This window comes from Macaca mulatta, chromosome 7, assembly GCF_049350105.2.
Source record: "Macaca mulatta isolate MMU2019108-1 chromosome 7, T2T-MMU8v2.0, whole genome shotgun sequence".
NCBI lineage: Eukaryota > Metazoa > Chordata > Mammalia > Primates > Cercopithecidae > Macaca > Macaca mulatta.
The window spans coordinates 25,551,818-25,577,312 of NC_133412.1; the positions used below are offsets into that span (position 1 = coordinate 25,551,818).

The following is a 25,495-nucleotide window of genomic DNA, read 5'->3' on the forward strand; positions in this document are numbered from 1 at the left end:
GGCTCAAGCCTGTAATCCCAGCACTTTGGGAGGCTGAGACAGGCAGATCACGAGGTCAGGAGATGGAGACCATCCTGGCTAACAAGGTGAAACCCCGTCTCTACTAAAAAATACAAAAAACTAGCCGGGCAAGGTGGCGGGCGCCTGTAGTCCCAGCTATTCGGGAGACAGAGGCAGGAGAATGGCCTAAACCTGGGAGGCAGAGCTTGCAGTGAGCTGAGATCTGGCCACTGCACTCCAGCCCAGGCAACAGAGCAAGACTCTGTCTCAAAAAAAAAAAGATTAGATAGATAGATAGATAGATAGATAGATAGATAGATAGATAGATAGATAGACAGATAATAGATAGATGATAGATAGATGGATAGATAGATAATAGATGATTGATAGATAGATAATAGATGATAGATAGATAATAGATAATAGATAGATAACAGATAGATGATAGATAGATATAGATAGATGATAGATAATAGATAGATGATAGATAATAGATGATAGATAGATGATAGATAATAGATGATAGATGATAGATAATAGATAGATAATAGATGATAGATAGACGATAGATAGATAATAGATAGATGATAGATAGATAATAGATAGACATAGATAGATGATAGATAGATAGATAGATAGATAGATAGATAGATGAATAAAATGAAGTACAGGGAGTTTTACTGACAGAAGTGCAGATCCTCTGCTTAGCTCAGGAAGGTTCTCTCTTTGGTCGTAACATGACTTCCAAAGACCCTCATTTACTCTGGCGCTCCATTCCTTGTAGCCCTTCTCTCTTTTGTTCTTCTTATGTACTAAACTTATCCAAATCTGACTTTTCACCAGAGGGAATATTCTCGCTAGTGAAGAACAGCTCAGGTTTCCTTCACCACCCCTGCAGCCCTAAAAAACACTTTAAGATGACTCACAAAACGAACCTTTCAGCTTCCAGGGCAAAAAATATAAGTTTCATTAAAATGCTCAGAATATATTTAGTTTGGGTTTATTTTTCTTTTTATTTTTTATTTTTTGGTATTTTAAGTTTTATTTCAATTGTTTTGATTTGCCTTGAAAAGTTTTATGGATCCCTTTGTTCGTTGACCAGTTACTGTGTTTTTGCTGTCTATAAAATGCAGAATGTGGCAGTCACCCCAAGTTCAGCTGACAGAGTTGCTAACGGTGATGGGATACCTGGAGATGAACAAGCTGAAAATAAGGAAGACAATCAAGCTGGTGTCGTGAAGTTTGGATGGGTGAAAGGTGTGCTGGTGAGAAAGCTCCTCTGTTTACAAATTAAAACTATCCATTAAATGTTCTAGTGGATTAAGAGTGAACAAGGCCTGGGCACAGCGTTATGAAGAGCTCCGGGTTTTGTCCCACTATCATTGTCCTGTCTCCTTTCAATACCACTTCTATCCACAGGTAAGATGCATGCTGAACATCTGGGGAGTCATGCTCTTCATTCGCCTCTCCTGGATTGTCGGAGAAGCTGGAATTGGTAAGCATTTTTCCCCTCCTAAATAATTTTGATATAAATTATAAATTCAATGAGCAACCTTTTTTCACCATTAGTACTGAATGTGAGATGAAGGTCACAGAAATAATTTACAGTTGAGCTGCTTTTACTTGGCTTCTTTGACGATGTTTGTCAGAAAGCAAAGGTGAAGAGTTAACTCCTGTGAGACTGGAATTTTCCAGCTTGTCAAACAGGCGAATGCTCAAGGAGATATCTCTATCTTTTGATAGAGTTTTAGGTGTACAGACATATAATAGCACGTTAATTTTGGATAATAACATTTGTATTTGGGGACATATTGACATTTGCCTCTCATTTGTTACAGAGTTTCCTTCTTGGGATGATTGGTAAAACTTCACTGAACAAAAATATCTTGTGGGAAAACTGGTGAAAGAAAATGTGACCTGACTAATAAAAATGCTGAATTGTTGAACTTTTTCCAAAGAAAATAATTGTGTTACTTTCAGGTACCAGCAGTCAGAAAACAAAGGCTAATCGAGTATTGCCAGATATGAGCTTAAAGTGAAAAATGAAATGACTAAGATAATATGTATATTACTGTTATTTTTTCTAAATGAAAAATGGATAATAATGACATTATTTTGAGTGATTGTTTAATGTTTTAAATATTACACTCCATTTTAAATATTATTTCTTCTAGCAAATCTTTTTTTGTTGAAACTATATTAGTAAAGTTTTTATGAAAAATATAATTAAATTTTATTAAAGTTCCCCATTTAATGAGATAAAAATTAATGATGTTCTATTACATATATGGGAAATACATTATGAATTCACTCTCTGGAGAAGACTTAGTCTCAAGAATACGGAAGTTCTATTGTGCCTTCAGATAGCACTCCAGAAGGTATCTCAATTCACATTTTGGAAGGTAGTTGGTCATTATTTATTGACTTTGCTCTTCAAAACACATTCAGCATCACCGGAAGACTAACTCAGAAAAGAAAGGGCTAAGCTGTAAATTGAAAAACTGGAGCCAGTTCCCATAGTTTTTCCATGTTTCATGTTTGGCAACTGCTGGGTTCCTGACAGAGGGCTGCTTGCCGGTTTTATGAAGCATAGCAAATGAATGCTCACAGCCGCAGGGTCCAAAATAAGTATATGTCGTTCCATGGAAAATCTGCATCTTAATATTGCCAAGGTTTTGCTCCAGGGTTTCATGCAAAATTAGGTTTTTAAGGGTAGTTTAGTAACTTATTGAGATCATCAAGAAACATTACTTTGTTTGGATGTGTGAGAGTAGCCAAGGGCAAGAGTAATTCTTTTTAATGCAACTTATTTAACATCCGTATGTTTGGGCAATAATCTGAACTTTAATCAGATCTTACATTACTCTTCACAGTCAACGCAGTTTTGAGTTTATTGCAAAACCGTAGAGAATGAAGAATCCTATCTTCTGCTAAACAGTTTATTATACTATCAGACATTAATTTTATTTTAATATAGATCTTTATATTGAAGTAGTGAAATTATATATTAGAAGAGACTAAAATTCTACCTAGTAAGTGTTCAATGGGTTTTCCTTTGAATGGAGGTTTGTGTTTTTCTTTTCTTTTTTTTAATTCTCGGAAGATAGACTTTAGTGAGTACTAGAAACTTATTGTCAACCTTACTCAGTTTTACTGGCCTTTGCTATGAACCTAAAACTAAATGAGTTAAGTCACCATCTGGGTCCCATTTGGGTTTTCCTTATCGGGAAAGAAAAGAAACAAATACATCTATTTGTTCTTGCTTTGGGGGTAGATTGAGGAAGAAAACTAAATATGTTTTCAAGCCCAGACCCTGGGAATAGAGCCAGAAGGAATCTGGAGCCAGGAGTAACAGTAGCTACAGCCCTTTGGTAACCATTCTGGGCTATGAGTTTTGGCTGTCTTGTTCCCAAAAGCAAAGGGTGGAATGAGCTGATAATGCTGTCTAGTTGTTCTTCTCTATCTTGGAGACTTTGCTGGGGCAAGATGGTTTCCAATAAATTTAACCATCAAGCAAGGATGTTGGGTGTGAAAAGCCGGTATGACGTGAAGCAAGTCACTTATATTCAGTGTTTCCCTTTCTTTTCTAAATATTAAGGAGCAGGTCAATTCCTACCCAATGAATTCTTTGAAGATAAAGCTAAAGTACCTTTCTGAACAGGCAGACACAAGTTAAATAGGCTGAGGGTAGCTCAGTTGTCTTACTGAGGGATGCATAAGAATTATCTGGGAAGTTAGGTTAGGAAACCTCAGAATCCTGGGATTTACTTTTAAAGATCCAAACTCAGTAGGTCTGAGCATTTTTAATAAGCACCCCAGGCATTTCCTGAAGCAGGTGGTTCAAGAACCACAATTTCAGAAAACAACGAACTGAATGTGCTCCCAGCTGCCTTCTACCCTGGGATTTTATTTTTGATTATGAGAGAGAAGCAAATCCCTTGCTGTTCAAAAGTATTAAAACTTTGTTCCAAGATTTCAAATGGTTTCAGAAATATATACAATGCAAAAGGATGAATTAAGAATTGTTGAAAAAAATCAGAGTCAAAAGGAAAATAATGGTGAGGAAATAATAAGGTTGGAGTAGGTTTAATGTTACGAGATGCAAATTATGTGGTCCTGTAGAGTTTCTGGGGTATGCTAAACATTTTCTATCAAGCCTCTTCAAAACAAAGTCAGGAGCAAAACAAATGCAAAACAAATCACCTTTAGTGGCACAAGGACCTGAAGCCACATAGTGATATAGAGGCGCTGCTCACCACAGTATCCCTGCAACAGATAGGAAGAATTTAGTCCAACTATTTTTTACAACCCCTAGCTTTTAAGAGTCTACAGGGTCCAAAGCAATGTGGTCTAAGTTTGCAGCCTCTGCTTAGTTAGCCTCTTCCCACTGCACTTTAACCTGCAAAAAAGCCTAGAGCCTCCTGTTAGAGACAGGGTATGGCCAAGAGCTTCAAAAGAACCACCCTTTAATACCTTGACTCATTCCCACTGCTGCCCTTAACCTCTTTCCACTCTCCCTTCTCTTCGGGCATCGCCAGAGAGATAACAGCCTCTCTTGGCTAACTACCCTTCTAACCATCCTTGGGACAAGAGAGACTGCCAACAACAACTATGGAGCAGTCACTTTACGTAGCGGAACTTACCAAAAAGCCCAGACCAGAGCATTCTGGATGGAGCCAGAGTGAGTTCAGTGGCTGTGACTCCACAGCCCTCTCCCTGAATTCTGGGTCGGCCTCCATTAGAGAGGGTATTGTAGGGAAGGAAAAATGGTTATCTTCTACCCATCTTAGGTTAATTGGCTGGGGGCCTACAAAATAGACTGACAAAAGTCAGATCAATAAGAAAAAAACAGAATTTGTTAACATGTACATGGTACACACACTTGGGACCAGTCAGTGATGAGTGACTGAAAGGGGTGGTTAGAACATGGGCTTACATATCATCTTAACAAAAGAACAATTAAATTGTAGAGAGGTGACAAGACAAAGGAAAAGGACTTTTCATTCATAGGGTGGTGAATGCTGGCAAGATAAATATATAAGGAAAGGAATGGAAGTTAAGAGCTAGTCAGCAAAGCTTGTTGTGTAGATGCCTGTGGTGCCTTTGTCAGGCCGATAAGCATCCAAAATTGTCTCTGGTGATCAGAGACACCACTTCCTGGTAGAGAGGGGAGGGAGGACAAATTTATGTCCTGTTTTTAGGTAAATAGGAAGGGGATCGAGAGCTTTTTGTATCTACTTTTTTTCAGTTGTCCAAATAATCCTTATGCCAAAGTGGTATATTGTGATACCCTTCTATAGCCTCCTGGCTATGTGTTTCTTGAAGCTGAAAGCAGTCATGCCTTCATTGAATTCTGGCCTCTACCACTTTCTCCCTCTCCTTATAATCGTCAACCCTCTGAACCATAAAATCCTTGGGGCACTTTTTCAGATTTCATTTTATTTGTGCCTTGTATTTCTTGCATTACCTGCCACATAGCTGGATATAGAGTAGGTTTTTAAAAAGCAGTAAGTATTATGACTATTGTGGATATGATCAAAAAGCAGTATCATTGAGTGTGTACTGTGTTCCATGTGCCATGCTAGTCACTTTACACATGCATTCTTTCTAATTTCATTGCTATTTCTTAGCTCAGTTATTTATTTATTTAAAGTGACTTATAATAACAGGTAACTTTCCAGAATTCACACCGTCAATAAGTTAATGAAATTTAGTTTCATTCTTTCCACTGTACCCATCTGCCAGGTGAATAATTTGCTATACTGTCTGTAGTTCCCCACCCCTATGTGACCAAATGTATGTAAAAAGATAGCAGCCTGGAAGGGTGAACATTTAATCTCAGTTACCTTGACAGCTTGGAATTGTAGGCCAATTATTATGTTATAGGTGTCTAGAACTTCTCCAAAGATGGAATTCTCTCAGGTGTAATAGTGTAAGCCTGTAGTCCCAGTTACTTGGGAGGCTGAGGTAGGAGGATGACTTGAGGCCAGGAGTTTGAGACCAGCCTGGAAAAAATAGCAAGACTGTCTCTAAAAATAATAATAAGAAGATGGGGTGCACATTAAATTTTGACCAGCCCTAGTGGTTTTGTTTTGTACAACTTAGTTCTGCACATTTTAGCTCTTGAGTTTCTTGGAACCAGAGCTACTACAAGCAGAAAACTTCAAAGCTAAGCATTTACTCCATGGTGATTTTCTGGCCAACTTGTTAAACTGAAATGTGGTCCTTTGATGTTTACCCCAGACTTGTTGGTTTTTATGTAAATGATCCAATGAATTCTTCCACTATTTAATCCCTTTATTTTTCCTCTTTCAACTGAGGTCTTGGTGTGATTATCATCGGCTTAGCCGTGACAGTGACTGGTATCACTGGTTTATCCACCTCTGCTATTGCCACAAATGGATGTGTCAGAGGAGGTAATTAAACTTGTGACCCGCACCCTCATTTGTAAGGTAAAGGCAACACAGGCTCTAATAGTTCATCACTGACCTTTCTGGAGTGTTTTCAAAGGTAATGCAAGTTGGTTTCTTTTCCCCCATCAGGCAAAGAGATGCAAGAAAAATGGGGAAGGATTTAACCTTTGTCAAACCCCCAACTTTCTCATTCCGGTTCCTTCAAGCAAGAAAGAAGGTCAAATGTCATGTTTTCTCTTTTCACAGCCAGGATAGTTTCTCCCCCAGGACACCAGCATAAGTCAACTTTTCCTTTCCAAGGCTGCACTTTAGATTGTGTTTACTTTTGGAAACCATCCTTCATCATAATGAGCAGTTCTCTGACTTGGTCTTTATGCCAGGCAAACCAGTTTCTCCTTAGCACAAAGAAACCCCATTGGAGCCCGAGGCATGGACCTGAAAACTTAAATTAAAGGCAGTGTGGTTTGCAGCAATAGGGAATCCAAGGAAGAAAAGTAAAATGCAATATCTTCTATCTTTCATTGCTAACAGGTCTTGGAGTTCTCATAATTCTTCTTTCCACCATGGTAACTTCTATTACTGGGTTGTCAACTTCTGCGATAGCAACTAACGGGTTTGTTCGTGGAGGTAAAATCTCTAAGATATCTAATGCCCTCATCACTTGCTACGGGTAGGCAAACAATTTTTTATACTTCTTTTTGATGGGAACAAGCAAGTAGCCCAATGTTCTTGAAGCTTGGCTATCTGGAGGAGCTGGATGCCAAAGAAAACCTAAGGTACGATGAGAATAGTCCAGGTCTACTCTGGTCTCTTTTCTAATGGATCTCTCTGACACGTTGTAGGTTGTGCTTTACAGATGTGCACCTTCCTTAGGTAAACTTTTTCTTTTTCAGGCTAGTCTGCACTCCTCTAGCTGATGTTCCTTGGAAAACGATTCCCAGATTTGGCTTCCATTTTAAAGTTTAGTACATTTCAGGTGCTTCCTAGACCTTCATGAAATGGGATCTTTTAGAACATTTCAGGTTTTCACAGGGAGAAGGATCTTTCTGTGACAAGATTCAGACTGCTGCCTCCTGAAGTACTGGTGACTTCTCTCAATACTGGAACCAAACACCTCTCTTGGGGGATTTTGCAGGTCTTGGAGTCATCATCATTGGCCTGAGTGTGGTAGTGACGACACTCACAGGTATTTCTATGTCTGCTATTTGCACGAATGGAGTAGTAAGAGGAGGTAAGCCAATTAATTTACTTATGACTAGAGGCTTGGTTACTAGTAATGTCTGAAGTTAGTTTACTATTGGAAGTGAAATTAACATATTGCTAATTAGTCCCCAATATCCTAAAACAAAACAAAATAACCAAAAATTTAAACAGCAAAGCAAAACTTTTCTCAACTAAAATGAGAATATCTTCATTGACACCACCCATTTTTTGTAACAAAACATGTTTATAAAGTGGAGAGTGACTATGTGTCTAGTAAGAAGGTAAGGAATATTATAGCAAAATATATGGTTTCTTTGTACCTTGGATGAGACCCACTTGCTCTCTCACAGGTCCCCTCAGCATGGGTCTTCTTCAGTGCCCCAGTTGGCATTGCTGATGGTTCTCACTCAGTAAACCACCCCTGCACCCAGGCCTCGGGGCTCACCCCAAACACTGTGCCCCCAATGGCCAACAGGCAAGGGAAGATCATTAAAAGGGGATAAGTAAATAAATAAGCAAAGAGTTACTTTCAAATAATCTAGGAGTAGGCAGGCCTAGGCAGAAAGTGAAATGGATGAAATGTATCGTTGTTCTTCTGTCTTCCTTTGTTCGCCCCCACTTTCCCCTTTGGTTTCTCTGGTTCTCAACTTGGGTACCTTATCCAGGTCTTCCTACTCAGGGCCTTCTAAAACACCATCCTGCCCACGACACACGTCCACTCTCATCTTCTGCCTGTCTTTCATGTTGACCCAGTCCACCTAGGTAACTGGCTAGCTCATTTGTTTCAGGTAATCTGTATTAAGGAAATAATGGGGATTTGCTCCACCCAGACAATATGCGACATTTTTAGAGAGGACTTTGACTCCTGAGCCCAAAAGAGTTACTATAGTGAAACAAATTTCTTCTCAGCAAAAAGTAATTTTGTTTTGTTTTTAGGTGTGTTTGTTTGTCATTCGTGTGCCAACTCTGCCCACCTCCAAGGCCACCTCTATATAGGAAGTCAATCTTACTATGGTCTGTGATAATCAGACCTCCTAACATTTAGTCCTTTTCACCTTCAATAAGCTGCCCTAGGTACCCCTCTAGGCAGTTGAGCAATCGAGTTCAATGCTTCATGTGCACCGAAGTATGCAACTATATATATTTAATAGAACTACTTTTTCAATGTCCAAGGGAGAAGTAATTGTTCCAGACCCTCCCCACTTTTCTTCCCACTTGCCACTCCCAAACATCGTGCTCTCAGTGGCCAACAGGCAAGGGACCTACTGGCCACACCCATACATATATGGGTATTTAGCAATAATCATGCCTTCTTGAGCTAAAAACATAGAAAACCAAGCTTGATTTATAGAATGAATAATATATCACACTTTATAGATATCTTGTTTTATGCAGCACATATATATCAGAAAATTTTACATATGTACCTATATATGTTTTGTATATATATGTTTATATATATATACATCATGCCTTCTTTCACTAAAAACATAGAAAAGCAAGTTTGATTTATAGAATGGATAATACAGATATCTTGTTTTATGCAGTACATATATATCAGGAAATTGTATATATGTACAAATATCTATATATGTATGTATATATATAGTACATGTATACACAACAGAAAGGAAGTTAGAATAACAAAGATAAACTTCACCTACTCCATTTTCTTTTTTTTTTTTTTTTTTTTTTTTTTTTTTTTTTTGAGACGGAGTCTCGCTCTGTCGCCCAGGCTGGAGTGCAGTGGCCGGATCTCAGCTCACTGCAAGCTCTGCCTCCCGGGTTCACGCCATTCTCCTGCCTCAGCCTCCCGAGTAGCTGGGACTACAGGCGCCCACAACTGCGCCCGGCTAATTTTTTGTATTTTTAGTAGAGACGGGGTTTCACCGTGGTCTCGATCTCCTGACCTTGTGATCCGCCCGCCTCGGCCTCCCAAAGTGCTGGGATTACAGGCGTGAGCCACCGCGCCCGGCCCACCTACTCCATTTTCTACCTAGACTTTCCTACTCCTGGAAATTTTTTATATATAATTTTACTTCAGTTGCATTATTAATTTGAATACTCTAATGATATTTTTATAAAGTCAACACATTTCTTGGTAAAGTTTGCTATGTTCTTATTTGTAGCTTTTTTGCATTTAGGTTTTAATAGATTGGGCTTCATTAAGTCAGGATACCTCTATTGTAGATTAAGTACAGAATACCAAGAAGGGCTATGTTATTCACTGGGTAACACAGGATTCCTAAAATTATTAGGAAGTTGTAATATTAATATTGAAATAATTCACACTATAAATGTTCTCAGATAGTCACAGTCATTTGGTCATATAAACTAGCAATTCCTCAATGTAAAGTATGTTCATTTCTTGTTTCAGGTGGGGCCTACTATCTTATTTCCAGAAGTTTAGGGCCCGAGTTCGGTGGGTCAATAGGCCTGATCTTTGCTTTTGCTAATGCAGTGGCTGTTGCTATGTATGTGGTGGGATTTGCTGAGACTGTAGTAGATCTTCTTAAGGTAATTAAAAGTTTTTCTTTTTTTCTGCCAAGCAGCACAATTTAGTTTAGTTTGCCTTCTCAGGGCACTAGGGGATATCATTACAGCTAAATGAGAGGAAAAAAGATAAATATAGTGGAAGGAGCCTGGGCTTGGCCTCAGAAGATCTGGCTTTGAGTCTAGGTTCTCGCGTTTACCAGCCAAGAAGGTTTGGATTAGTTCCTCTATTCTTCCAGACTTTGTTTTCCAAATCTATAACATGGTGTAATAATACTGTTGTATGTATTTCACAGAAGTGTGGCACAGATCAAATGAAATAATGTACATGAAATACTATGTAAAATAGGAAACATCAGATAAATAATGGATATTGCTGTCAACAGTAGTACTATGATGATGGTTATAGATTTCCAGAAGGAAAGAAAGTTGAAAAATTAAAATAACTCACTCCAGAAAACTAGCCATTTCCTAGTTTAGGTGCCCAGTGGAGGATGTTGTATGTGCAAGCACATTCATTAGCTGATATATCAACTAATTTCTAGTCCTTTTCTCATAGTAATGGTAGCATTCAGTGAATTCAATTGGAAAAAGTACCTCTAGTTAAAAATTAGATAAATAAATAAGCTTACAGTTCATAAGGTATATTACCTTCAAGAGATGCATTATCAGGTTTGTGTCATCTGTTCTTAAATAGGACGCCACTTAACTTTCAGTATTTACACTGTAAACCATTCATTTTTATTCTGCTAGGATTCCCCTTGACACACAGAAATAACTAGTCATTCTTCTGAAATAAAACACAGTATGTATGTGTATACATATTTTTGCTTAGTACTACAACGGCTTCAAAAGCTAGAATGAATTCTAAAATGTCTAACTCCTAACCTTGACTATCAAAGGCCTATTATCACAGAAAAAAAAAGTTAGGTATTTTTATCTTCATATATTTATGAATACTCCATTTTTCTATTATCCTATATGGCCCCAGGTGTAATTGTATAGTAACTCTTTTTACAGTTAAACATTGCAATAAGACTCACATGCAAAGAGCTGTATCTCTAAGCACTTACAAATTTGTTTCCCCAGGAGAGTGATTCGATGATGGTGGATCCAACCAACGACATCCGGATTATAGGCTCCATCACAGTGGTGATTCTTCTAGGAATTTCAGTAGCTGGAATGGAATGGGAGGCAAAGGTAAATTTCTCAAAAATGATATTATCAACAGTGGTTAGTCAGGTCCTGAATAGATTACAGGAGTAGAAGGAACTCCATATTCAAAAAGAATTGCTGTTATTACCTGCTATGGTGAAATGAGCAGGCAAGTGCTAGGTGGAACACCAAGCCTGCAAACACGAAGCCCAGGCAGTCATGACTCAGGGCTCATGAGTCACGTGACTGCTGTATTTTGTCTCTCTGTGCTTTCACCAAAGCGGCTGCCTTATGCACAGACCCCTTATGATCATAGCAGCGGTGCACGTTGGAAGCCTGGGTCTTTCAATCACAAACCCTGGTTCCTCTTTCAAGCTGCCTGTGGGTGCAAAAGCCCAAGAGAAATGGCAAGTGTGTTGGAAGCTTGCCAAAGAAACTTGCAAAAGATAAAGACACTGAAGCACCGAGAGGTTACACAATTTACTGAAGGCCACAGAGATATAAACTGGTTTCAAATTCAGGCACTCTAACTACAGAGCTGGAGCTTTAAATGCTACCCTCTACTGCTACTAAACTTCATTGCCTCGCTCAGGGAATAAAGTTATCTAAAGTAGGGTTCTCCTATGTTTTTTCTCCTATGTTTTTTCAATCACAGTGTCCTGTTGATACTAATTTTCACGAATTCCCTTTTTATATTTATTTCTTTATTTGCTTGCTTATTATTGATCTCTTCGTAGACCATACGTAAGGATTAGGCCTGTTTTGGTCACAGGTGAGTATCAGTGCCTAGAAGAATGTTCAACACGTGGTAGGCACTTACTGAAGTTTTGTTGAATGTGTGAATGCATAATCTATAAATAAATGCCATGTAGGAATGTTTCTATTGACTTATACAGGTGGGAGGCACCTACATAAGAGGCAAAAACTATCATTCTCTTCTGAAACCCAGTACTTCACCAGCAAATTTGGGTACATCATGGGCTTCAGAACCAGAAAATCTCTGAGTTTAACCAGTGATAAAATGGATAGCAAATTTTTGAATGATGGGAAACATTTCTTTTGCCTCCTTTGTAATTCCCTCAAGTGACCGGTGCAATGGAAAGTATTCCTACATGCCTGTGGAGGAAGTAACTGGATCTCAAGCGGTCATGAGACGTGGAAAGACAGCCAAAGCCTCCCATTTAAATGGGCTGGGCACGGTGGCTCACACCTGTAATCCCAGCACTTTGGGAGGCTGAGGAGGGCAGATCACAAGCTCAGGAGTTCGAGACTAGCCTGGCCAACATGGTGAAACCCTGTCTCTACTAAAAATACAATATTAGCCAGGGTGGCATATGCCTGTAATCCCAGCTACTCGGGAGGCTGAGGCAGGAGGGTTGCTTGAACCCAGGAGGTGGAGGTTGCAGTGAGCCCAGATCACGCCATTGCACTCCAGCCTGGGCGACAGAGTGAGACTCCATCTCGGGAAAACAAAACAAAATAAAATAATAAAACATAAAAGATTAAATTGTCAAGAAAGTCCTCTCTGAGGAGGTAACTAAGACTTAAAGGATGAAAAGAAGGAAATAGCTATGCAAGGAGTAGAGTGAAGTGCTTTCCAGGTAAAGGAAACAGCATATGGCAACACCAAGCCATAAACACCTTGCAGCATTGGAGGGGCTGAAGGAAGGACCATCTGGCCAGTCAACCTTGCAGACTGCTTGTGCTGAGCACACAGTGGTAGCCTGACGTCAAGTGCACTGGGCATCACAGGAATTCTGTTCATCATTCTGCATTCTCGAACTCCTGCAGTTAGCACTGGGAACAGAAACAACCGATAAGTGCTCTGCCGAAAACAAACAAAACCCCCTCAAGTCTATCAGTGTTAAAACTTTTGGCTTCATTTACATTCCTGGGACAATGGTGGAAGTTACCCGCCTGCTACTTAGAGTGTTACAGAAATGTCACCTTGAAGTGCCCAAAACGTGCTCCATTAAAAATGTGGTATATGCATCCAAGTAGAATAAGGCCTGTTTACATGCCATTCTAATAAGGATGCACTTATTACCTACTCTGGGTAGCAGAGATTTAACTGAAATAATCAGATGGAGTCTTTCTGCAGTGGACACTTCTAACTTTTACAATTGTGTAAAAAGTTGTTAAATAAATCTAATTTGGTTTCCTTTTACCTTGCCATTCCAGGCCCAAGTGATTCTTCTGGTCATTCTTCTCATTGCTATTGCAAACTTCTTCATTGGAACTGTCATTCCATCCAACAATGAGAAAAAGTCCAGAGGTTTCTTTAATTACCAAGGTACATGGAATAAATTGGTTGCTTTTCACTGAATACTTCTCCATTGCCCTCCTCGTCACCATCCCCATTACCCCAACCCCAGCCATCAGAATGCCTGGCTCCCCTTTCAAGTTACCTGTGGATGCGGAAGCTCAAAAGAAATGGGAAGTGCATTGGGGAAGCATAATAGAGGCAAAAACTATCATTCTCTTCTGAAACCCAGTACCTCACCAGCAAATCTGGGCACACCATAGGTTTTAGAACCAGAAAATATATGAGTTTCACTAGTGATAAAATGGATAGTAAATTTCTCCAGGAAAGAGCCTGGTGTTGGATTCAGGAGACCCAAGGTTGGGTCTCAACTCTGCCACTTAACAGCTGGACAGAACACCTAATGTGACTGGGTCTCAGATTTTCCTGCCAAAACGTGGACAATAATGAGAACTTCCTGACAGAATTTTGAGAAACAAATAAGACAGTTTCTCAAAATGTGCTTTGCAATGCAAAAGTGCTTTGTAAACCTTTTGTTGTTGCTGTCAAATAGCAGAAACAGAGACACAGCTCAGTTTGTTCAGCCACTGCAGAGCACTAAAGTCAAACATAGGCATTTCTTTCTCCCTGCTAGACTTGTTTGCACCTTGCTTTCCCATAGCATTACCTAGTGAAGCATCACTGTCAGGCTTTCAGGCAGAAAAGACTGCAGGAGTTACTCAGTGTAGCATCCTATGATAATATCACAGAGCGTGAAATCTGACTTCTTTCTCTCCTTATTTTACTCCTTCTATCCGTTCTTGCCTTTCTTTTCCCTCTAGCTTGCTCAAGAATCCACTTTTGAGTCTTTAAATGTTTCCCTTCATTATTTACTCAGTGGTCAGTATTTATTTCTTTTTGATATCACATATCTCTTTCTTCCTGACTCCTTTTCTTCATAAAGACTTTCTGGTTCACTTTGCATGTTAATATCCTTTTCCTTTCTATTATTTTCCCTCCTTCCCACTCCTACCATATTTTTTTTTCTTTAAGCCTTTTTTTCCTATTTTTCCATCCCAGATTCTTTTGTTCACATTTTTCTTCCTCTTCTTTTCTCTTTCTTCCTCCTGTTTTTCTTCCAGGTTGTTTCCTTTTTATTTGAGTAATTTGGTGACAACCTGTGGGATGGTATTATCTTATTAACAAAGCTCCTCATCATAATATTCTCCCATACTGAGGATTTGGTATAAGCAGCTAAGATCTACTACCCAGGAGTAAAGAGTAAAAAGATTCATACATTAGTAGCAAAATTGTAAAGTGGACTCACCCACAAGGTTCTTCAACTACAAAAAAAAAAGGCATTGAAAACCAGTGTATTGATTGTTTATGGTATTTATGCGTGTGAGAATGTAGTTGTGTGTGTGTGTATGTGTGTGGTGGTGCATTTGTGGGTATGCCAGTGTGGTCGTGAGAGAATTCTTCATCTCCTCCTCTTTCAACTTTTTCTAGATGCAAAAAAGTCAGACAGCCTGGATCTCTGTTGGCACAAAAACTGATTTTTCAGAACGATGTCATAGAGATCTAAAAGCTTACGATATATATTTTGACTTTTGGCAAATATTAACATAAAGTTCCTCAGGAGTACACCACATCTTGAAGTTCATTCCATTTAGAATATAGGAATGTGGCCAGGTGCAGCGGCTCATGGCTGTAATCCCAGCCCTTTGGGAGACTGAGGCGGGTGGATCCCCTGAGGTCAGGAGTTCGAGACCAGCCTGGCCCACATGGTGAAACCCCGTCTCTACTAAAAATACAAAAAATTAGCCAGGTGTGTGGCAGGTGCCTGTAATCTCAGCTACTTGGGAGGCTGAGGCAGGAGAATCGCTTGGTTGCTTGAACCTGGGAAGTGGAGGTTACAGTGAGCTGAGATCACGCCATTGCACTCCAGCCTGGGCAACAGAGTGAGACTCTGTCTCAAAAAAAAAAAAAAAAAATTAGAACATAGGAATGTATTTGCATTTAGGGCTAGGGAAGCCGACCGTGACTTAATCTCCTACACTGTGAAAAATGTCTACATGATAACCTTCTTATAATTTATGTTGCAGCATCAATATTTGCAGAAAACTTTGGGCCACGCTTCACAAAGGGTGAAGGCTTCTTCTCTGTCTTTGCCATTTTTTTCCCAGCAGCTACTGGGATTCTTGCTGGTGCCAATATCTCAGGAGATTTGGAGGTACGTTGTTTGCTCTGCTTTGCAGTCCTGGGACGTGGTGGTACAGTTGGTGGGTAGCACAAGGAGCTAGAGAGGTTAAATGTGACCATATCACCCTATATATTCAAACTGTATGTTTCTGTAAGATTTCCTGATGACTTAAAAGTTCTTTCCTTTAATGCCACATTTAGATTTCTATTCCAGATAATTCTTCCAAAAGTCTTATTTGGTGATATCAGAAGAACAGAGTAGTGTGATCGTGTATCATATTTCCCCAAAATAAATGTAGTTCAGTGAAAAAAATGCCAGAACCGTCCTTTCTCTTTTAAACCCAAATGAATGAGAATATTTTCCTGTAAAAGTAAAAACAAAACAAAACAAAGGGAAATAATCACATTTTCACTTAGCTTCCCACTTATTATTCTGTGTGAAGTACTGCAAAGAGCATGGTATGAGTTAGGATATGGTAACGTTATAAAAGACCAGCAACAGTGGCCTAAACAAGATGCAGGTTTTAATGCACAAAGTCTAGCTCAGTTGGGCACAGTGTCATGCACCTATAGTCCCAGCCACTTGGGAGGCTGAGGTGGGAGGATTGCTTGAACCCAGGAGTTTGAGGCCAGCCTGGGCAATACAGCAAGACCCTGATCTCTTAAAAAAAAACAAAAATAAATAAAACATATGTATATTTCTTGGTTAGTCTTGATATACTCATGAATAAATAAATAAACATTTTATGTTAAATCAAGCCCATAGGCCATCCAGTGGTATAAGAAAGGTCTGCTCCAAAAGGTAGCCCAGGAACCCAGATAACCTCTTTGTTTCACCGTTACTTTGGGGCTTGCCCTCTATCTGCAAGGTCACATTCCAGTCCATGGGAAGGGGGATAAGCATGTAGAGGGCAAGCAATTCCTAGAACTTGCATGTATCGCTCCTGCTGACATTCCATTGGCCAGAATTTAGTCTTGTGGCCTTACCTAGTTGCATGGAGGGTGGGAAATGTAGTCTCTATCTGGGCAGCCACATGCCCAGATAAAATTTTAGGGGGTTCTAGTATTAAAAGGAGGAAAGTGAGGATGTATATCAGGGAACAATAAGCTGTTTCTAACACACACACACACACACACACACACACACACACACACACACACAAAGTAGAAGCCACAGGTTTTACCTCAACAAATTTATGATCAACTTTAGAAGACAAGAAATATTTTCAAGACTCGTCAAGAAATATACATACATGAAAACCATATGCATTGTCCAAGTGGGATGTGAAATAAAAATACTGAAAAAAAAATTGTTAAGTTAATCAGGGATGATTTTCTCAAAGAAATAACTTTTGAACCTGAACATAAAGCAAAGGCTGGATGCTGACTATTGATGAAGAAATATAGCGTATTCCAGGCAGAAAGGATAGTCAGGCATGAGGAAACTGGAAACAGTGAGAAGTCTCTTACAGTTCAACTGGAGAAACCCTGATGGGGCTCGATCACCTTGAAGGCAAAGGGAAACAGCTATTGGAGGGACTTGAGCCAGAGGCGCTTGCCCTAGAACATAACTCCATGAAAGCAGAGACTTTCCCTTTGATTTTGTTCATTGCTATATCCTCAAAGCTAGCACAGCCTCAATAAATACTAATTGAGTAAATAAAATAAAGGCATTTAGATTTTTTATATTAAGGGCCACAGTGCTATGGTAAGTTCTCAAGCAGAAATATGGCATAAAAATATTATGCTGAAGTGCAGAAAAGTTAAGAAACTTGTTCAAAATGATTCAAGTAGTATCACTGCTGAATGAAATTTAGCTATGGATGTTGAACTTCTGGTTTCTCAGCTCTGGGAGAGTATCAGAGGTCACTGATTTAAATTTCTGCAAACTATAAACACATCTTTAAAGTAAAGAATATTGTTCTTTCTTTAGACTCCTTAAAAACAAGTTTGTATCAGATGTTTAGCAGTCAGTTCCGCTTAGCTAGCCCTCACTGAGTGCCTGTTCACACCAGGTACTGAGAAGCAAGGAGCTTCACCTGTCCCTCAAGGAGCTCAAAGTCGAAGGGGGAGACAGACTTCCCTTACATGAATTAGAACAAGCAAGAGTAGAATCAAGTGCAAAGGAAAGAGGAAGCAGCAATTGCCTGTCCCCTCAAAAGTAAAGGAAGACTTTCAGAAGAGGGGACACTCAATCCAGGTTTTGAGGGATGAACAGGAGTTTGCCAACAGGACAAAGAAGAGAGGAACATTTGAAACGGAAGGAATGGGGTGTAAAAAGGCACCGAGAAAGATGCTGCTACTGAGAATTATTTTATGTGCAGAGTAGCGTATGTCATCCTTCATTAATATGTTAAGAAACATATTTATAAAGAATTTTCTATGTGCCCTAGGTACTCTGGGAGTAAGCAAAGAAAGAGAAGATATTATTTCTGTCTGAAAAGACAAGACTTAAAATTCCTCCCCCTTCAAAATAAGTGTTAACTTGATTTAGGGTTGTTATGTTAGTGAAGAAGTTTTTATTTATTTAGCAGCCTCTACTGAGATATCTCTGATTCTGAGTTCACATGTAAAGAACTACAAACAATGGCCTGTTAGGACTTTGGGGGCATACATGGTCATAACATTATCGTAGAATGTTGCATTCTTTTTATTTAAAAATACTTTTATGATTTTATAATTAAGTTTAACTTTTAACACATACACTACTATATACTATATACTTTTACTATATACAGAACTCAGGGGTCCTCTAAACTACAGACAGTAGAGTTTGGATATTATCCCCAAACTAGCTGGAGATTCTAAGGAGGTTAGACAAAGGAGTAACATGATCAAATATGTGTTTTATAGAGAGCCTGCTAACAGCTTGTGGAGGGTGGTTTGGAAGGTGGGGAAAGGGTGTAATAGGCAGGAAGACTGGAGGCAGAAAGATCAATTAGAGACTATCATAATAGTCTGGACAAAAGACAACATGGGCCTGATTTAAGGCCATGCAGAGGAAAAGAACCAAAGATATCAGCTTTTGTTAGAGTTAGGAGAAGAAATAGAAAAAAAAAATGTTTTTTACAATGACCCACTGTAAGAAAACATTATACATCACAACCAAGTGCACACTTAGAAAATTTTCCCCAAATGGTTCTCTACTTTATTACAAGCAATGCCTTCTGATATTCTCACATCAGTTCTATTCTATTGCATTCTTTTAATGCTGGTTGTAACCTGTTGAATTGATTCCACAGTATAGTAGATGAGGAAAGGAAGCTCACATTTGTCTATTGAGGTTGAAATGGCAGAAGGACATGGGGTGGCGATGTCTAGTGAGTGGGTAGCTAGATGTATGAGTCTGGAGCTCTGAAAGGAGCTAGGGCAGGACTGGCAGCCATGGCATGGATGAGTTAATGCAGGTATGTGCAAAAGGGGAGAGAGAAGAGGTTTGAGGCAGCGTTCAGGGAGACACAGATATTCAAAGTATTAATGGTAAAAAGCAAGTCCATGAAGAAAAAAGAGACAGAGCTAAGAAGCAGGAGAAATCAAAAGACAGTGGGGTCATGAAAATCAAGAGAGGAGAATGCTTTGAGAAGTAATAACGTGGTCACAAGCCGGAGGGGCCAACCATGTTAAGTTCTGGGAGGTGACAATATGTTGGGAAATGGGGAGGAAACGTCAGTACTTATAGATATTATTTCTCTTTGAAAGTGAACCTAGAAATAAAACATAATGGATTCAGTTCAATTTAGGAAACATTTACTGTTTACACACTATAGGGTAGGCAGGGTCCTGATCTCTACTCACAGCCTCAGAATCCTCCTCTGGAAGGAAGCTCACAGGCACAAGGGCATGCGACAAATCCAGAACCTTACATTTGCTAATAACGCACTAATAGATGATCTTTAAATATGTACCTGGGAGAAGATTTAGAAAATACCCAAGTCTAATCAAGAAGTGATTTCAGAGAAGCAAAATTAGGATGTGGTTGACATACTGAGAAAGCAGGGATCTAATAGATTGCTTGCATTCTGTCCTAAGGAAAAATAAAATGTCTAATGAAAAAAGATAAAGAAGGTTAGGTTTTGGGTTACTGCTTGTGGATGGAAACTACATTTCAAGTGAAAATCAATAATTTGTCAAAGTCCTCCTGAGCTCTATCTAAGGAGAAGCTAGCCAGACCAGACAATGTGAATATCTAATCATACACTAATATATTGGCATCCAGATTTACATGTTAATGTCTTGGGATCATGGCTAGACAAGGTGGCTTATGCTTATAATCACAGCATTTTGGGAGGCCAAGGTGGGCGACTGTCTGAGTCCAGGAGTTTGAGACCAGCCTGAGCAACATGGCAAAACCCTGTCTCTACAAAACACACACACAAAAATAGCTGGGCAGGGTCGCACACACCTATCATCCCAGCTACTTGGGAGGCTGAGGTGGGAGGATCATTTGAGCATGGGAAGGTTGAGGCTGCAGTGAACCACAATTGAGCCACTGCAATCCAGCCTGGGCAACAGAGCAAGAATCCATGTCAAAATAAATAAATAAATAATAATGTCTTAGAGTCATGATCGACCCTCATGTGACTCCTGTTAAGTCATTTTAGAGCTTGTAGCAGATAGTTGCAAATAAAAACTAAGTTTGTGGGGTGTTTGTTTGTTTGTTTGGAGACAGCGTCTCACTCTGTCGCCCAGGCTGGAGTGCAGTGGCGCAATCTCAGTTCACCGCAACCTTCGCCTCCCAGGTTCAAGTGATTCTCGTGCCTCAGTCTCCTGAGCACCTGGGATTACAGGCACACATCACCATGCACAGCTAATTTTTATGTTTTTAGTAGAGATGGGGTTTCGCCATGTTGGCCAGGCTGCTCTCAAACTCCTGAGCTCAGGTGATCCGCCCGCCTTGGCCTCCCAAAGTGCTGGGATTACAGACGTGAGCCACCGTGCCTGGCCAAAAACTAAGTTTTTGTGTTTTAGGTACAAGACTGCCTTCCATCTTCACATCTGTTATCCATATATATATATAAATAAATATGCATAAATGTTATATATATATTTTTTTCTGTTTTTCCCACTGTCAGTTCTTTACATTTTACTCAGATCTCAAGAAATTCTTCATCAATAAAATAAATTTGGGAAGATAACATAAATTAGGGTATTCATCATAGTCATGACTGCCTTCTTTTTCCTTCTGTGCACTGCCCCATTTCATACACCTGCCACACTGAAGACAATAGTTTGGAAGGAAGAGACTGGGTATGTACGTGTCAGAACAAACCCTGTGTGCAGATACTCCTAGAAGAGTGCGGAGGAATTAATGATCACAGAGTGGTTCCACAGGGCCAGCTTACTGCCATGTGGGGGAGGTTTGCTTGATTCAGTTGTGACTTTCAGTTGTCAAGTGAGTCTACATTCACTATGTATAACCTTTTTGACGGACTCGTTCAGCACATTTTAGTTTTCTTTTTAAAGCACAAACTTTGTTTGACTGCAGTGATTGCTTATTTGTATTGATGAGTCTAATGTGCTCTGGTTGGGGGACTCATACCTGCTGATATTGTGCCTTCTTCAATTCAATATTTATTGACTCCTACTCTGTGCCAGGCCCTGTCCTGTAAAAGTGAAGACATTAAAATTTCTATTTAATAATCTCTATTAAGTTGAGTTGAATACAATTCAATATGCTACTTAAAAATTGATTTTATATGATTTATGCCCCCCAAATAGGATATAAAATGGTAAATTAAGTATGATGTGAAATCAACTTAGTGAATGTATATACACTTATAAGCAAGAGAAAAGCCCATTTTCTGGTATAAGCTTGAATTTGCCTCTTTCTTTATGTCTGCTTATGGAAATTAAATATCTCCCATTGCAGATATTTCTGAACTCGATTTCAAATAGGGAATTTAAGGGATTGAAGAATTTAGTAAGTAGATCATCCTTTTCACTCAGTCAAAAGTGATTTTTTTAAAGGCAAGCTTAAGCTCAGTATAAAACAAATACATACAGAGATATTATCAACATGCCAGATATGTTTGTATGTTTTCCCCTACAAATTCAAGATGTAATACATCTAAATGACATTCATAGGAGATAAAGAGAAGGATGAGGCCTTGGTGAGTGAACTACCTACTATACTTTTCTAGAGAAACTTCCTTCTGGACAGTTAGAGATCTCTTCTGTTCAGCTGAAAGTTTTACAGATTTCTTTATTCACTCTGCACACCTTGTCTTTGTCTAAAATAAAGCTCGAGCTTATCAACTTGCCGTTTGCTTGATCTTTTCTTAGAACTTGCCTCAGGATGGGTAGCCTAAAAATCTGAAAATGCGAAAATAACTCCAAGTGATCTATGGTTCTTATTCTGCTCTGTATTCTTCTACCTCCACATTATTTTTTTAAAGGATCCCCAAGACGCCATCCCCAGAGGAACCATGCTGGCCATTTTCATCACCACTGTTGCCTACTTAGGGGTTGCAATTTGTGTAGGTAAGTGGTACGTCTCTAGTGTTCGAATGTCAGAATTACGAGGGATCCAGTTGTTCACATCTAGTGGGCTTTCAATGAAGCATAAATACAAAGCTTTTTAAAAGGCAACCATTTTAATTCCCTTCTTGGTACCTTAATGTTAATGATTTGGACACTTTAGGGATTTGAATGCAATTAAGCTGTAATACAGGCATCTCTGGGTCAGGGCTAGAATAAAGCTAATCAGGTTGTCATTCTACCTGAACACAAAGAGGGTCCCATTTTACTACCCTTGATGATAATCCCACTGCTAAGGAGGCCACCACTTCCAGCACACACTTCCCTTGTTCTAGGAGGCAGGAGAGAAACAGAATAGAGAAAAGAAGTGAAAAACAAAACCATTCAAACCTAAAAACAGCCTTAGGAAAGTATGAAAGATGTGGAATTTGTGACTGTGTCTCATCCTTGCACTGCTATCCTTAATATGGAAATGTCACCGTCACCAATTGGCAGCATATCAGAACAAGACCCAGCTGCTGGCAGTGTGGGCGGCCAGCCCCTACATTGCTCAGTGAACAGAAAATATGTGTACTCACCTGCTGTTCCTGAGGCTGACTTTCGTTCCACCTGCTGCCTACAGTCACACCTCCTCCTGGTTGGGGGCTGCCTCATACTTTTGGCATAGTAGGAAAGGAAGAGGTTTCTCAACATTTAGAGAAGAAAACTGTCTTCCGTGTACAACAGGGGAAAAAGCTTTAGGCTGGACCACCATGAAGCCAAAGGGTACGTCACAGTCCTCTTCCGCTTACTATAAGAGAAATTGAGAAGGTGCATGTACCTACAGTTGGCTTCTGGAGATAAAAAAAAAATGAACTTAAATCCTTCCCTGTCTCATTGTCTCTAGTTTGAGGAAATCTGATAACTTTGTTCAAAGTATTGTCGGGGCTGGGCACAGTAGCTCATGCCTGTAATCCCAATTTGGGAGACTGAGGCCAGAGGATTGCTTAAGCCCAGGAGTTCAAGACTAGCCTGTGCAACATAGAGAGACCCCATTCCTACAAAAAATAAAAAATTAGCCGGGCGTGGAGGCACATACCTATGATCCCAGCTACTGGGAAGGGTGAGGTGGGAGGACTGCTTAAGCCTGGAAGGTCAAGGGTGCAATGAGCTGTGATCACACCACTGCACTCCAGCCTGGGCAACAGAGTGAGACCATGTGTCAAAAATCAATAAATAGGTAGATAAATGTATGGTTAGGGCATGTCCAAGTGTAGTTACATGTAAAGAGATTTTTTGTTTCAGTGCCTTAGGAAATCAACACATTTTTAAATGACATTGAAACCACTAAAGTTAAATTTCCCTAGTGGTTTTCTTTTTTATTACAGTTAAAGTGAGAGAATGAGTAAAGTTATAGACCTGATTTCAGACCTTCAAGTTTTGCCCTGAATGGATGGAAAAATATACATTTCTACACTTGCCCAGCATAGGAGAAGGACAGTCATGGAGTCAATGTCCTGTCATTAGTACAAATAACGACTCATGGCCTGGCTTCATGGGAATTTTGAGAGATCTGTTATGCAGAGGTTAAAATACATGATTCAAAGAGTTCAGTTCAACATAAATGAACAATGCAAACAGGTAAAATATGAAAGGATAGTTTGACTTGGTAATTGACATCCATAATTTCAAGCGTTCAAGTAGAAGCTGGCAGGCTACCTCTCAGGACTATGATAAAAAGGATCCCTCACTGATTATTTTAAATGGCTCTTTCAGATAAAAGAGTCTATGATTGGCCGGGTGCAGTGGCTCACACCTGTAATCCCAGCACTTTGGGAGGCCGAGGAGGGTGGATCATGACGTCAGTTCAAGACCAGCCTGGCCAAGAGGGTGAAACCCCGTCTCTACTTAAAATACAAAAATTAGCCGGGCATGGTGGCAGGCGCCTGTAATCCCAGATACTTGGAAGGCTGAGGCAGAGAATTGCTTGAACCCAGGAGGCGGAGGTTGCAGTGAGCCAAGATCGTGCCACTGCACTCCAGCCTGGGCAACACAGCGAGACTCTGTCTCAAAAACAAAAACAAACAAACAAAAAAGAGTCTATGATTTTTAAGTCTCCCAAATTCAAAGAATGTGGATTCCATGGCCAAGAATCACATTTATTCCTGTCTCTGGGACCTGTCTTAAAGGTATTATTAGCAAGGCATGAGAATCCACCCTGGGTAGAGTTTGAAAACCAAAGCAGTTTTATTGGTTGGCATTTAGTTTGTAAAGTATTTATCCTTCATGTAGTTCAGAAAAGTTTATATATACTTCACACATATATTCATATATTTCAAAAATCCTATCAAAAACACGGCAAAGATTAGTTAGAAAAAATCATAAGGGAATGCCAGTGATTAAAATATATATCAGCAGTCTTTTAAATGACCATAATTCTATTTTTAAGAATCTATCCTAGAAGAAAAAGTTTACACACGAAGATGTTCATCATAGAATGCTATAGTAGAAAATGACAGATACACTCAAATGCATGAAAATAATGGAATAGATCAACTAAGATAGATACTAGATCAATATTATTTGACCATTGCCTAGGAAATCTGAATATTTTATCCTAAAACATTTCCTTTACTGTTTAAACCATTAAAACTGCATATAATGTGGAACTATAACTCTGTTTTATAAATTATGCAAGGAATATCATTAGTTGAAAAGAGGGGCTGCGTTCTCTTAATCGCTATAATAGAATTCCATAATGCCACCCCTTGGCTCTCTTGCAGATGAGGAAATAAATCCTTCTACTTGAAAAACATCCAGTCGTTAGTACTAAGCCAGACATATGTATTGAGTATGTGTTATGTACCAAGGGCTACCATGCAAGTTTTAAGAGATAAGAAATTAAGACTGAGTGTCAACTCCCAAGTCTCTTACCACTCAAATCTAAGTCACACAGGCAGTTGAAATGGCAGCCTGTTACAGAAAAGGGGAAACCCCAGGGCTCAGCAGATGGGAGCCTCCAGTTATCAAGAACTACCCACAGTGAACAGAGGCTAAGAAATGGACCTTTGCAGACTCAAAGTAAACTATGTTTTCAGAAGAAAACCCTAGGGGACCAGAACCTTATAAAGAAATAACAAGCCACGGTTGTTTCCACAGGGGCCTGTGTGGTCCGAGATGCCACCGGGAACATGAATGACACCATCATTTCTGGGATGAACTGCAATGGTTCAGCAGCATGTGGGTTGGGCTATGACTTCTCAAGATGTCGACATGAACCATGTCAGTACGGACTGATGAACAATTTCCAGGTTTGAAGCAAAATTTAAAA

At 39.5% G+C, this 25,495-nt stretch overlaps 1 protein-coding gene across 3 annotated transcripts in view; it reads left to right on the forward strand.

Annotated features, from left to right (window-relative positions):
* Window positions 1–25,495, forward strand: part of SLC12A1 (solute carrier family 12 member 1) — a 102,725-nt gene that overhangs the window by 14,183 nt on the left and 63,047 nt on the right. The window contains exons 3-11 of one of the 3 annotated variants that reach the window (XM_015142174.3): window positions 1,134–1,265; window positions 1,420–1,495; window positions 6,945–7,040; window positions 9,994–10,133; window positions 11,199–11,309; window positions 13,446–13,557; window positions 15,612–15,739; window positions 22,104–22,188; window positions 25,324–25,475. In XM_015142174.3, coding sequence (XP_014997660.3) covers window positions 1,134–1,265; window positions 1,420–1,495; window positions 6,945–7,040; window positions 9,994–10,133; window positions 11,199–11,309; window positions 13,446–13,557; window positions 15,612–15,739; window positions 22,104–22,188; window positions 25,324–25,475 — 1,032 coding nt within the window. Of the gene's footprint in view, window positions 1–1,133; window positions 1,266–1,419; window positions 1,496–6,320; window positions 6,417–6,944; window positions 7,041–7,548; window positions 7,645–9,993; window positions 10,134–11,198; window positions 11,310–13,445; window positions 13,558–15,611; window positions 15,740–22,103; window positions 22,189–25,323; window positions 25,476–25,495 lie in introns of all 3 variants that reach the window. The other 2 variants (XM_015142175.3, XM_028850893.2) reach the window with 2 other exon arrangements.